Source organism: Centroberyx gerrardi, chromosome 17, assembly GCF_048128805.1.
Source record: "Centroberyx gerrardi isolate f3 chromosome 17, fCenGer3.hap1.cur.20231027, whole genome shotgun sequence".
NCBI lineage: Eukaryota > Metazoa > Chordata > Actinopteri > Beryciformes > Berycidae > Centroberyx > Centroberyx gerrardi.
Genome location: NC_136013.1, coordinates 5,208,279 through 5,223,642, shown reverse-complemented (window position 1 = coordinate 5,223,642; position 15,364 = coordinate 5,208,279). Strand labels below are relative to the sequence as shown.

Here is a 15,364-nt window from a genome sequence, read left to right as displayed (position 1 = left end):
CAAAACCCCCTCTTTTCCCATAGAAATCAGAGTGGACATTATTTCTGGTGCAGAAGAAGAAGATCTGGAGAAAATCAGGAGAAATGTCTTTGAACCGTTAAACTGCCTCCTGCTACAAAGTAACATGAACCTAAAAGTAAACATGATGTAAGAGAGAACTGTTGATAGTTGATGGTGTGTGTTTGTGTGTGAGTGTGCGCCAACACTGTTGTTTGCTCAAAGGGCATGTGTGTGTGTGTGTGTGTGTGCGTTTGCCTGCTTGTGCATGTACGCGCACTTGTGTAGTCGAACAGCTTAACACTGGGACAATCCAAATGACTGTTTCCAATTAGAGCCGTCCCTCTCTTTGCTCAGAGTCTGAACCCATGGTGAACTTTGTGCTCATTGCACCAAAGAGTGCGGGGGGAGAGGGAGTGTGAATGCCACTCTGCCAGAGAGCAATTTGGAAAGTGATGCTCTCTACAGCTTTAAGCAATAGTCGTTTTATTGGGCTTTTAATGAGCCACTGTCATTTGTTAATGCATGAAGAGGCTGCACTTCCAAAATGGATGTCAATGATCTCTCCATCTCCCTCCCCCCTTAATCTTTTTTGTTCTTTCTTTCTGTCTCTGAATATATTTATTACACATATTATCGCTGCGGTTTTGTCCATTGAATTCCTTACATATGACTGCTTTTAATGTTGCTGATAAAGGAATTTAAGCTCATTCTTCTGCTGCACTATTTGTAAGTTGCTTTGGATAAGAGCATCAGCAAAATGCCTAACATGAAAAGTAAAACGTGAAAACTGAATAGAATAGAAAGCTGTGCACCCCACAGTTGGAAATGTGATTTATGTAATCTTAATCTCACAGTTTCCAAATGCCACTTGGTGTGTGGAGCGTTGCGTCGCCCAGTAATGTCACTTTGGTCTCTGAGTAAGAGGCAACAGAGGACACAGTGTCTGACTGGGGCTAAAGGTCAGGAGCCGTCTCTGTTTGCTGTCCAGAATCATGCACACGCTACTCACACGCTTACTGCTCACACTGTGTGGACATGTTTTGTTGTTTGCGGTATACAGGTTGGACTTTTAGTTCTACAAACATTTCTCAGAGGCAGAGCTGCTCTGGAGGCAGAAATGATCTCATTGGTTGAGTTAAACCTTAAAGCGCAATTTAGCTTGAATGACAAAAAGGAACTAAAAAGGAGAAATGGCAATTACTTGTTTTTTCATTCATTCATGACCATGCTATTCATGATGTTGGAAGGTCAGCAGCTAGCTAACTAGCTTACCTAGAGAGCTATAGGCTAGTATGGCTAGTTTCTTATCTCTTTCACTGGGCTTCAGTCTACGGAGCCCGGGAGTGGCCATTGGGAGAAAAATAATTTATGTCGTGGCCACGATTTACTGTAGCGTGATACAATTCGTTCCCTCAATCTGGTTAAAATGAGCCCTCGTTTTGGTTTATTCATGTGCACGAGATACAATTCGTTTCCTCGATTTCCTCTTTACGTGCCCACAAATTGCCAAAACGTGGCTTCAAAATAGTGATATCGTGCTCTCGATATATAATACATGCGCTCTTCACAAGCTTATAGTCAGTGCACATATTGGTGATTATGTTTAAATGTGACGCTGTCCTGGGTGTGTTGCAGCACCTGATTGTGTTTACATGGCCTGAAGGTTAAGTGGCTAAATATGTTGCAATATTTGGGGGATATGCCTATTCAGTGTAAACAGACAATGGATATTAACATACCAAATCCTTACTAGGCATATCTGCAATACCTAAAAGGTACCTTTTAAGTTGCATTTTTTCCTAAACTGCACAGTTTAACAAAATCGAGGGAACAAATTGTATCTCGTGCGCACGAATGGACTAAAACGTGCGCACGTTACAGTAAATCGTGGACTCGATATAACTTTTTTTCTCTCCCAATGGCCACTCCCGGGCTCCGTATCAGTCTAATGGCACTTAGCAAGAAAACGGTGGTTCTTTGGCTCCGCCCACTGATGTTTAACTCAGCCAATCAGATTCCTTCTGCCTCCAGAGAAGTTCTGCCTCCGAAGAATGTTTGTATAACTAAAACTCCCATTTGGTTAAGGCGTTTCTGCTTTATTAGACAGTGCACAGTGGAGAGAGACGGGGTGGGGGCAACATACGACGATACGATACAGTTGCTAGATGTCGGCAGATGATGTCATACACTAATTTGCATAACAATATGTTTGCTACCGCCTCATCTCAGTAGAGGGAGGGGCTACAGTCCGTATGGGAAGCGCTGTGATCATCAGACCACTTTGGATTAGATAAGCAAGTAGCGCAAATTGCCATCAGCTAAATGCTTTGGGAGTCAACACATAACACATTAACATTGTTCTCCATGGTTTGAAAAAAGCTAATAAAGTCGGCAGGGAGGTCTGAAAAATGTAGCACCAAAGTCATCAAGTGAACAGTGGAGAGCTCATTATGGCGTATATAGTTTTTAAATTACTAATCATATCAAATTAATTCCTACAGTATATTCCTGCTCTGAGGCGATATCTCGGCGATATCAGCCCAGACCTGCATGAATAAAGTGTCTCTGAAATCTGAGATCGTTTTGCCTTATTGTGTTGCATTAAAGAACACACTGGACAGCGGTTCTACATCAGTATTCCTGCTCTCAGAGGCCGGATGAACACGGGGCCTGTGGTCTTAGACAGATTAATGAATACAGGCCCGGCAGCGGCCTGACGGTGGAGCTGGTGAATTATCACTGAGCCCGGCGCTCTCATGAATGCCAGACTAAAAGATTGTAATGCAAGCTGGATGAGTCACAGCTGCCCAGAGCCAAGGATGCGTGTGCTGAGTTTTTTTGAATATGTGTCTTGTGAATATATAGCTGAGGTTGTTGTGCAGTGTAGAGCCTCGTGAATAAACAGTCGAAGTCTGTCGTAAGTAATTGTCTGGCTTTTTTATGCTTAAATGAACGATTTTGGGTTCTATTAAGTCTTTCAATTAAATGGCTGTAAATGGTGCTGTGTGTGTACAGTAGTTTTTGTAAGTCCGTGGGTCGAAAGAAGCGGTTACAGCAACCAAAAAAGGAGGAGGAAGAAGAGGAGAAAGCTCTTTTATTGTGAATAAACTGTTTCTTTGTAGTAGAGACTTGCGAAGAAACAGTTTTGTGAGACGATGGGACGGCAGAGGCGGATGTAAAGCTTCTTTAAAAAAAGAGAGAGAAAAGGGTGTGGATGAAGAAGTAGAGCACATTGGAAGCACAACTGAGTGTTTATATGAGAAGAGGATAAAAACCCTTTCGTGGAATCGGCTCACGCTGCAGAGTCGGTGGGAGTGTTTTCCTGTGATGGGGGATGGCGGGGGATTTGGGGAGCAGCTGTGTTGGTTGTGGCCCAGTTGCAGCGTAGCATTCTCATGGGAGACAGCCAGCGCACAGACTATTAGTCATTAGTGAGTGATGAGGGTCTCTTTCCACAACAAGATCTCATTTTATCAAAACACCAGGCACTCAAGTCTCTGTGTGTGTGTGTGTGTGTGTGAGTGTGCACGTTCATGCCTGCGAATACTTACGTGTCTCTGTATTAGAGATGAACAGTTAGGCCACATCCACACGAATACATTTTCGTTTTAAAACGCATAACTTTTGCTACGTTCACGCCTAGCGTCCACACTACTCCGGCGTTTTCGGACCCCTAAAACGGAGACTTTCGAAAACGCTGCTGACCCCGTTTTAGTTCGAAAACTCCGGGATTGCGTTTTAAGGCTCATTTATGCTCCCTTTAAGTACGAAAATAAATACGTCTATTTCGAACGATGTAACCGTCACTGCCCACATACTTCCATGCGTCCTTTACGTTGGCATCATGCTAAGCAATACATCCACTAGAGGGCAGTAGAGAGTCAAAAGTGTGTGTGTGTGTGTGTGTGTGTGTGTGTGGTACTGCTCCGTCCGTATCCGTAAGCTTTCAGAAAACGTGCACAAATACGGACGAAATGAACACAGAGTACGGACAGAACGCTCCGTCCGTATCCGTGTACGTATTTAACGTTGAGCATAATTGAGCCTTTAGTCTGGACGGGCGGAAACGGAGACTTTTGAAAACGATGACGCCCTCGTTCGCTTCCTGATTGGGTCTTATCTAGGGCTGAACGATTATGAAAAAATATCTAATTGCGATTATTTTGACTGATGTTGCAATTGCGATATGATTTACGATATTAGAGGGAATGATAATTTTTACATCATTATTCTCATTTCCATTGAAAAACGTATTAAAATGATTATGCTGTGATTTTTGCGGGGATCTGTACCAAACAAAGATGTTTTCTTAAGTCTGTAGAATATGATGTGTAGGCCAGGACATCTCTGCAGCACGACAATATTTAATTTAAAATGGTATTTTGACACACATTTCGCCTTTAACAAATATTGCGCCTCCTGCGATATGAAAATTGCAGTAGGCCATATTGCGATTTCGATAAAATTTCGATTAATTGTTCAGCCCTAGTCTTATCAGTCACGACGTCCGCCTCGACCGCCTTATACTCGCGTGTTACTGTCAGTAACAGTTTCACCTCGTCGTCGGTCCAAGCAAAGAAATCTCCGGTCGTACTTTTCGCCGTTGCTGTTCTTCCTCCGTAGTATTTTCTGCAACTAAGCAACCAACCGCAGAGTAGACAACCTGCTTCCTGTTTACACCGGCACGCGCGTGCCCAGTGTACGTGAATGGTCATGTGATATGTGTTTTCAGGCGTGTTAGTATGGACGGAGGTTATTTCTGAAACGCTCATGTGGACAGAGATCATTTTCGTTTTAAAACGCCATTTTAAAACGAGAACGTATTAGTGTGGATGTGGCCTTAATCGCAAAAAAATCGAAATTGCAATATGAACTGCAATTTCCAAATCGCAGAGGCTGCAATTACTTTCTTAAGAGAGAGTTGTGTCCAAAATGGATTTCTAAACAAGGTATTTTAGAGCTGCAGGTGATCTTTCTAAAGTTATGACAAGAAAAACTTTTGATGATATGAATCCTAGTTTTCTGTCAAATTATCGCAATTATATTTTTTTGTCAGTATCTTTCAGTCCTGCTCTGCATGCTGTGCTCGCTTGCATGACAGTGTGAAACTGATACAGAAAAACAATCTGTGAGAATGTGAGCCAGGGTGAGAAATGAATGCGAGCTCGGTGCAAAAAACGTCCTTGAAAGATCATGTGAAATTAAAAAAGAGTTGGCAAAAAAAAACACCCTGCATAATTAAGAGCACCATTTTTTTTTTTTTACATTTCACCCTGTTCACATTGTTTTTGTTCAGTTGTGACCGTTTGTGACATATTCAAGCGTGAACGCGAACGCTGACCCCCGCGGGCCACCGTAGATGATTCATGCGAGTCTTTATGACCGGGGGGGATTCTCCGGGTGAGAAAAATGTTTTTTGATCAGAAAACAAACGAAGCGGCAGAAACTGTTGGTGCGACACAGCCGGCAGTAGAGGAAAAATGCCGACCACACACAAACCACTGCATCAACAGAAAATAAAACAACCAATATCATAAAAAAAAACTCAACAGTGGAGCGGTGGAAGATGGACTGGGTGGGGAAAATGGCTCCATCCTCTTCTGTAAGGCCGGTTTCCAGCAGTGGGGAAGAAATGTGTGATGTGTGGTAGATAATGATTTAAAATAAAGCAAATCTTAGTGGTACAAATTGAATGTTTATTTGCCAGTGCGCTACACAAATGCATTATTTCTATTATTTATTATAAAATTGCCCCCTAAAAGTCCTTAAATGCCCCTAAATATTAGATGAAGGCGGGGGAAAAATGCCCTCTGGAAAGTTTAATTTCTTGCCCCGGTGTGAGCCAAGTTCAAGCTTCAATGTGTGTGTGTGTGTGTGTGTGTGCTTGCTTATGAGAGCTGCACATATTAAGTGTCTAATTGGAGAGTGTGAATGATGCGGCGGCCTGTACCTCCTTGACTCTCTGGATCATGGGCTGCAGCCAGTCGGTGTTGACCTCACAGTGGCTGTCTAAGAAGGTCAGGATGGAGGCCGAGGCGGTGTTCGCTCCTCGCACCCGAGAGCGGATCAGACCTGCGGGAAACAGGCAGATACAAGCCATCTGATCACAATTTATATTCACTCTTGACACCTAATGTTACAGAGGGGTTGCTGGCATGAAAATAAAGCACATTATGCGTCACTATTAAAGGAAAAATCCACCACAGATATTCTTACATCGTTTTTCTCAAATATTTACGGATGAATTTCAGCAAGCAAAGTTCCTACAGAATGGTTTCATAGCATTTCGGAATGAAACCGTTTAATAGGATTAGTCTAAAGTTGACACCGGAGTGCCTCCTTGCTTTTTGCTCCAGGAATTACTTTAAAATTGCTTGTAAAGTTGCTAATTTGGAGTCAAGGGTAGAGTCTATTTTAAAGGAAACAAAGTTTAAGAGCCTTTATTGCTGTGGCAACCCTACAGGTTTTGGCAGAGCTGCCCTCATGAAAGGTCTCTCCAGAATTAGATTAGTCTGTGTAACACATTTCAGTTTTATCTAAGCTCTGCAGTTAATTAGCGAGATGCATTTAATCTTTTGAAGAGTTTTGTTCCAAAATCAGACACCCACCATTACAGAAAGTGACACGAACTCTTGCAAAAGTCAAGTCAAGTCAAGTTTATTTATATAGCCCTTTATCACAAGCATGTCTCAGAGGACTTTACAGAGAATGTGTCAAGCTAGATCTAACTAAACGCAATCAGTGGTGAACAAAATTATGTAGGACAAAATGGTTGACAGCATAAAATTAAGGCTTTTTAAAAAGCATTGTCCTCTGAATCCTCTATATTCTGGTGATACTGAATAAACTGCAGGTACTGATTTTTACCCAAGTGGATATTTTAGAATTGAGCAGCAATTAAATTTGTCTATTGAACAAGAAGTTGGGAGGCTGCGTTGTTTCCTGGGTAGTTTTTCACCTAAACTCTCTGGTTAATTAGGGAGTTTTCTCTTCCTCAGCTCACAGAATGAGCAGAGCGGAAAAATAACATTTGTTTATAACGAGGAAGACGAGCGGCGGGGGAGGCAGTGCTTTTTCTCTTAAGCTTTTGTGCCTAAATTCCTCAGTTTGTCGAGGAGATGCATTTTGTAATTGGTTTTAACAAGGCAGACGCTCTCTAATATCGCACAGACTGCAGCACGGAGTAAACAGGATTTAACTCGAGTCGGTGAGAGATAACTCCGTTCAGTGTTGCTCAACCCATTTTGGTATACAGCAACACATTTTTTAAACAGAAAAACTAGAAGGCAGGACAAATTATTCACAGTATGGAACAACGCACACTAACCTAGTGGAAAAGTCACATAAAACCTAGTTTTCAATCTAGTTTGATCATAAAAAGTAGGCAAACAAAACAATGCAAAGTCAGTCATGCACTGTCCCGTCACCTTTTGTTCAGCATGTAATGTGAATCTCTGTCATTTGCTGTACCGAGTGAATAAAATCATTCAGATTAAATGGATTAAGTTAATGATTTTTTTCACTTTTTTCATGGATTTTCTTTACACAGTCTTTAAGTCACGCCTGAGCTCACTCCACGCCCTCAACACACCCGTGTAGCATGACGACAACGGCCGGCCCGGTTCTAACCTGCTTACTGTATGTTTCGTCAGCCGTTTGAGTTTTGTCAGCCAAAACAATGTCTTCAGGCTACAAGGGAGAGCGGCAGCACATAGACAGCAGCCTGAGTCACAGGGAGTATCAGCAGACGAATAAACAAATCAGCGGGTTTGGTTGTTTTGGCTCTGCCTTTTCAGGTTGGCTGCTCTTTCCTGTTGCGTACGTCTGAAGTTTAATTAAAAAATGTTTGAATAATTCACTTGAACGGTTAATAATTCAGTTCATATTAATACAGAAGAGATGAGCAAGCAATGAAAATGTAATCACAACCAGGATTAATAATGGAACGTCTCCTAGGAACACAGCGGCGTCACTTCACTAACCCTAAGTTCCTGCATCGAATATCGTTTGCCGACAAAACTTCCAGACTCGCTTACGTACGCTGAATTTCTGACTAGATGTTATTATTAATTGCTTAGTGTGATAAACCGTTAGACGAAGGTCAACAAACTATCAGCTTAGAGGGAAAATTAGTCCTGAATGCTACGCTGATATGAATTTTTTAAGATATGGCTTGCAAATACAATTCTGGTAATTTTTGCTAGATCTTTAGTCTTTATTCTTTATCTTTCTTCTCCATTTTAATGATAAAAACAGCAAGTCACTCAGGCTAAGGTATGATTAGTGCCACTTCACCATACCCATGTAAGAACAGTAAAGGCTGTAATTATCCATAATTAAATGCATAATCCTCCACCTCCAACTAACCACGAAAGCTTCAGGTTATTTATTTTCATGTTTTTATTTTCCTGTTAAAGGTGCAACGTTTATCATTTTAACATCGATAAATCATTACCGCATTCATTTTGAGGCATTAGTATAATTACTGTAAAACAAAAAAGACTACCACAGAGATGATTGGCAGCCTCTACCAGCCTCTACACCGCATTTCACAGGGAATCTGCTGCATGGCTTTACAGCACCAAACAGGAAGAGGGCGCTGTTTTTCCAGTGCAAACGGAGCTAAAGCTTTCAGACTTTTTCGCGATGCAGATGGTGTAAGGAGTGAAAAGTCTTTTATCCTTCTATCCTTTTTTTATTAGCTGAAATCACAAAGTGGGGCGGCAATAGAGAAGATCGGCCCCATCCCCACTAATTGAGACTCTGTAGATTCGCCCCGTTTGCCCAAATGAAATTCTGGTGTCGGGTTTGGTCACTTCTCCACCCACAAGAAGTGACGAATCGAAACTTCAGAGTGAAATCCAAACTGTCTCCTCAGCAGCAGCAGAGGAAGCTGGACTCACTAGATCTTTTCCTCCTCTCGTCTCTTTGGTTTCCTTTTGGTATAAATCATCACAGACCGGCCGGCTGGTAAACATGAGCGAGCTGTGTGACGTTTACTGACCTCACCTTGTAGGATTTCTGGGTATTGAAGTTCACATTTTTCAAACAGTTACCTCTCGCTGCCATTTGGAGCCTCCAACATGTGAAGTCGCCCAGTGCAGCTTTAATTTTTGAGAAACACTCCACACACTGAGATAGAGGCTTCCAATCATCTCATTTGTTTACAGCGATTGCACCAACACATATCGATGTTTAAAAAATGCTAAACGTAGCAACCTTTAAATCCGGCGTCCTCTTTTCCATTAAGCCTGTGTCAGTTTCCCCCCCGGCCCTCCACACTCACCCTCTCTCCTGCCGTTCCGCAGGCAGTGCACTTTGGGGATCTGGGAGAGCAGCTGGCAGTCCTCAGCTGGAGGAGGAGAGCAGAGGAGATGGGATGTTATGGTGGAAACGGAACACACAGCGAGAAAAATATGCCTTCTCATTCTCCGTCTCCCACTCACACACACACACACACACAAGCACGGATACAAGTGCAGTCATACCGCACAGTCACCCACTGTCACACATACATGGATTTATGCAGCCGTATAAACACACGGACATAGTTACACTGACGCATGTACACACACAGTAACAAAGTCAAACACAGGCATGGTTACACACACACACACATGCACACACACACTCACAAGCAGACACACACAATTTCACACATACACAGATATGTACGCTCACACTTACATGCACAGAAGCTCACAAACACAGTCACACACGCACATATGCACAGATACACACACAGACACACACATGCATGCATACACTCAGTGCCATATACTGCTAAAGTACACTTATCACATTTGAATAAAACATCTATCGCTGCTCCATCGCAGCTCTGCACATAATTAGAAACACATAAACACACCAAAAAAAATGCACAATTTTCATCCGCTGAACTCTCAAACAAAAGGCTGCATTTCACCAGATAATCAAATTCAAAATCCTTGTTCCATAAACAAATCACACAGAGCGGCCTCATTCCCATCGTCTCATCTCTCTGTTACAGAACATGAGCAATATCTGGCGTGGATGGACCTTTTGTTGATTTGTAAGGACAGACATCATTATAAGCAACACACAAACACAGGTACTCTCTCTCACACACACACACACACACACACACACACCCTTGAGAGGATTAGAGCGCGGTCCTCCCGAGGCTTTCTGGTTAGATCAGGCAGATCCCTGCACAGTCTTACCGGACTCCAGCAGAGAAAAAACAAGCATGACAAGTTCTAATCCCGCCTGATGAAATTTGCTGTGTGTACAAACCTGTTTGTTTGTGTTTACTGTGCGTGTAAGCTGATGTGCGCCGTGTGTCGGGGGACCTGTGCATGAGAGCAGGAGTGTATTAGTGCATTAGCAGCGGGACAGCTGGTGTGTGTGAGAGAGGGGTGTGTGTGTGTGGGTGTGTGTGCGTGTGTGTGTATCGAGAGGGGGTGGGAGGGTTTCAATGGCAAACCACTCAGGGACGGACAGCAGAAATCATGGATCACACCCACTGAGCAGATGTTGTATACTTTTAGACAGATTGCGTGTGTGTGTGTGTGTGTGTGTATCAGAGGGACGGTCACCCTGACTTATGGAGCTGCTAACCCATCTAAATGAATTTCGCTAGTATGGGTTTCAATGGAGAGTTTTAGTGTTACATGATGGTCTAATGCTGGTTCAGAGGCTTTGGTATATGTGTGTGTGTGTGTGTGTGTGTGAAGTGAGTCCATGTGTGTGTCCAGACACTATTGGAGTCACATGCTGTCACTTGGACTCGCAGCAAAGATCACTGTCCTTGATTAGGGACGGTGCTCTTACGATTAAGGCGAGAGACTTAACAGGATTATGGAGAGGCAGGACAATCCCGCCCTCTGCTACTGACCCCCCCCCCCACACACACACACACACACACACACACACACACACCCGTCTGCCGGCCGGCCAGGTCACGTCTCAGCCTGTCTCTGTCTGCTTGTGTCGGAGCTGACACTCTCACTGCCTCACGTGACTGGCTGTCTGAACCTCAGCTGCACGTTACCATAGTATGACCTGGAAATGAATTTAAGACCAATCTAAAAACCAAAAAACCAAAACCAGTCTATTTATGAAACTATAAATGAGACGTATAAGAAGACGGTTCGTTTGAAGCCCTATTGTGTTTGGTGAAGCAGAAAAGGAACATGTCTTGCATATTGCAACACTAACCCTGTGTGGACACGCAGCGCAAAGAAGCCTGTCATTACATGGTGAAAGAAATAAGACACCCAATAACTGGATTTAAGACATTTAATACTTTTCAGGTCCTTACATTTAGATCATTTATTTACAGACTTTGCCAGACTTTTTAAGGACCCGGTTACACCCTGACATACTGGGTGTAAGCTCTTTACCATCTTTTTTTTCTAGGAATATTAAAGCACTTAAATCACCATATTAGACCACGTTCACACTGCAGCTGAAAGTGTCCCAATTCAGATTTTTTTTCCCTCACATGTGACCCAAATCTGATGCTTTCCAATCAGTGTGAACAGCAAAAATCTGCATGGAGTTGCATTTTTTTAATTCTGACTACATGTGACTTGTATTTAAACGCTCAAATTGGAATTTGTCAGCGTTGCCATGACAATAAATATATGTCATGTCATTCACCTGAGACAACTGTCATAATTTTGGCTCCACAGCAGCTTGGCTGAGCCAGCGTTGGCAGGGAGGACAACGAGACGCAACAATGGAAAGAAAGACAAAAATTGCTATTTGGGGAGACGCCTCAATTCAGTCAAAACTTGAAGACACATACTGTAACCAAAGTGTGTTTGAAACAATTTAGAGTTAAATCAATATTGAATACTGGAGTCCCTTCCATGTTTGTTAGCAGAGAGTGGGAGAAACTTATGTACAAAAACAGATTTCGGATTGACAATTATACACATTGCACCAGATGGGTGGCTCAGTATCTCGCTCCAGCACATTTTGACAGGAAAAGACACATTGGCAGGAATCAAATTTGTGATTTTCCGCTTACGGGACGGTTTCTCTAACCGTTCCTGCTAACTTGCGGCTCGGCTCAGTGTGGGTGCAGGTAGACTGGCAGACGCAGAGGGGAATAAACGAAGCATTAGTAACCTAATAGAGCTCCTGCTGCTGCCGCCGCAGAGACTCTGCTGTTTAGATGTCTCGCCAGCACTGACACCTCTCTCTCTCTGTGTGTGTGTGTGTGTGTTAGTGCCTACATACACAGTGAATGTAGGCCATTGTGCTGTTCCCAGAGAGACCAGATGCATGTGGTGGTTATTAGAGAAAGTGTTGTGGATAGTGTAAAGCATGAGCTCATGTATTTCTTCTGCCTAATGCTGACAAAGGGGAATAATTACTGTAATGCGGTTCTCCATTCATACAGTCCCCCCTCATCAGTTACTTCCAAAATAGCCTGTTCCTCATGACGCTATCAACTTTGACTCAACTCCTCATTTTCTGTAGTGCTGAGGTAATCTAGACCTCCGATGCCCTCAGTGATCAGTTGCATAAAAAGTAAGCGATTTCATACGCCGCTAAACTCCTTTTCTGCGTCGTCAAGGCAGTTTCATCCCCCAGCAGCCTCACTGATCAGCTACAGAAAAAAGTAAGCCATTCCTCAGGATGCTACCACCTCCGATTCAATTTCTGATTTTCTCTAATGTCAAGTTTCGACCTTCAGCGTCTTCAAAGCCCCTCCTGTCTCTTGACATTATCGTCCCCCCCCTCTCCCCCCCTACATTTTCCTATTATTTGGCCTTCTCATCTGCCGGAATATTCCTCTGACATTAGCGTCCGCCAAATTCAGAGCGGGTGCCAGCGTGAAAAGAGCTGAACATCTTGCAGCAATAGAAAAGGGCAGAAAACTCACGGTCGGAGCTGAAGTCGTCTATCAGGATTATTTCCTGAATCAGAGGCGGGGGGCTCCGCATCAGGACGCTGAGCGAGGGAGGGGAGGAGGGAGGGAGGGAGACAGAGGAGAGAGATGAGAGGAGAGATCACAGAGAAAGACAGTCCGCGTCATAGTGCTCGGCTCGTCGGGCCGCCGGCGAGCGACCTCCGTACCTTTTGATGGTGCGCAGGAGAGTAGAGCGAGCCTCGTTGTGGAAAGTGATGATGATGCTCGTGGAGGGAAGCTCTGTGTCGTAATTCACAGCTGCACACCTGGAGAGAAGAACACAGAACTGAATGTGAGGAGGTTGATCTTCTCTCTATCTGAGGAAAACACACACATCTATAGTGCTGAAATGATTAGTCGATCAACAGAAAATTAATCGATTATCATTTTGCTAATCGATTACTTTTCGTTTCAGTCAATTCTCAGGTAAAAATCCCAAACATTCACTTTTGGTTAAAGCTTCACCGATGCTAAGATTTGCTGCTTTTCTCCGTTTCATATTGTTATAAAATGAATACTTTGGGGTTTTTTGGCTGCTGGTCAGACTAACTAAGCAATTTGAAGAATCACTTCTGCTTCTGGTAACTTGTGATGGGCATTTGTCATTATTTTTGACCTTTTCTACACTAAATGATTAATAGATCAATCGAAAAAGTCTCTAATGAAAGCCCTACACACATCTATCACTCTTCACATGTCTGGCAAGTGGCGATAGCAGTATCCATAATCATTGAAGGCAGTGATACACAGGGCAACTTTCTGGGCAAGTACTCCTCAATATTGTTGCTAGAGTGACATAGAAATATCCGGTTGCCAAGCAACATCTGAACAGATTTTTGACCCTGTGTCTTAATTTGATACCTGTTGCTGGGAGCTTTAACCCTAGACCGTTAAAATTTTGAAGGAGGGCAGTTCAGACTAAATGACTGGCCTGTTAACATCCTGTCACACAGGATGCCGCGGGGAAGAGATGGGCGTCACACACATGAAGACGAGGGTCACTCACTAACCGATTCTGTCATTCAAAAACATTTTCCCATTTGTCCAGAACAGTTCACTGCAAATAGAATTACAAAATAGCCGTTCTATCGTTTCTTGCTCCATGGTAGAGAAGCTACAGTTTACATTTACATTACAAATGTGTTTTGAAGTGACATTATTAACACTGGTTAACACTGGTGACTTTTGTATGAGGCTCCTTTCACTTATTGCACACTTATGTAGATTGATGCCAGCATGTTGCCATTTTATACCATTTTATAAGAGATTTATCCCTCCAAATGAAATTGTACAGCATCTTATCAAGCGTGGAGCGAGTGGCGTCAGAAATCCTGCTGATGTTAACTATCTAATGGGAGTTGTTGTTGTTGTGAAAAGCGACTTCTCTTTCGGTGCGTTCTCTTTTCTTTAACTCCCATTGGCTGTTGCCAGGGTCTCAGCTCTCAGATTTCAGTCTTGGTGAGTCTTAAGACCGCTTCACACCACACAAACCCGGCCAGTCTGGGCCCGACAAAATCTCACAACCCATTTAGAAAAACTCTTGTCAGGCTCCAACCGGTCTGGAGTCACCAGGAGGACCAAAGTCTCCAGTTTGGAGCACAATCACACTATGGAAACTGTGGGCCAACCAATGGGGTCGAGTGCCCCCCCTCCTCCTCCTCCTCCAGACTCACCTGAACGGTTAGGATGGTCCAGTCCGGCTTAGAATCTACATTAAAATCATCTAGTGTGATCAAGGGCTGAGACAAAATCAAATATCACAATATTTTAGACCAAATACCTCGATATCGATAATGTGATGATATTTTGGGGGAATGAGTGCTTTCATAAGCCATTTACACACAAGATAATTTTGAAAATTGGTAATGATCATTAGTAATCAGTAATATAGATATGTTGAGCAGATAAAGCCAATCGTTGTTCATTTTACTCAGCCAGAACAGGCTAATAAGTTCAGAAAATTGCATCATTTGCATCGCCTTTAAGACCAGGAAGAATTAAGTTATTTCACAATATTAGGATAACCAAAATCCCAGACGATATCTAGTCTCATATCACGATATCTATATTATACGATATATCGCCCAGCCCTAGTGTGACCTAGCCTTTAGTGTTTAACAAGTATAACAATCCTAGATTTCAATCTAACTCCCAATCCATGTGCAGCCTAAGCGAGATTAGGCCTTGATCTCCTTAATGCAGATGAAAAACGGGCAGCTCTTGGGCGGAGGTGTTTACTGTCCTCACCTGTAGTGGCGGGTGTCCCTGATGGCTCTCTCGCTGCCCAGCCGGTCGCTCTCCTGCAGGTTGAAGGCGTGCTCTCTGTACGGGTCGTCGCCCGGCTTCAGCTGCTTCCTGGACAGGTAGGCCTTCTCGTCGAAGCCGCCCAGCAGCTGGCCCTGCTGCTCGGCCCGGGGCGGCTGGGTCACCTGCAGAGAGAGTCGCACATCACACTTGGTG

The 15,364-nt window shown here is 43.4% G+C and overlaps 1 protein-coding gene across 1 annotated transcript in view; it reads right to left on the bottom strand.

The window, feature by feature from the left end:
- Positions 1-15,364, bottom strand: part of galnt16 (UDP-N-acetyl-alpha-D-galactosamine:polypeptide N-acetylgalactosaminyltransferase 16) — a 35,592-nt gene that overhangs the window by 13,327 nt on the left and 6,901 nt on the right. Inside the window, exons 2-6 of the mRNA XM_071909543.2 lie at positions 15,152-15,333; positions 13,072-13,170; positions 12,878-12,945; positions 9,287-9,352; positions 5,951-6,072 (exon numbers count right to left, since the gene is read on the bottom strand). Coding sequence (XP_071765644.2) covers positions 5,951-6,072; positions 9,287-9,352; positions 12,878-12,945; positions 13,072-13,170; positions 15,152-15,333 — 537 coding nt within the window. The remainder of the gene's footprint in view (positions 1-5,950; positions 6,073-9,286; positions 9,353-12,877; positions 12,946-13,071; positions 13,171-15,151; positions 15,334-15,364) is intronic.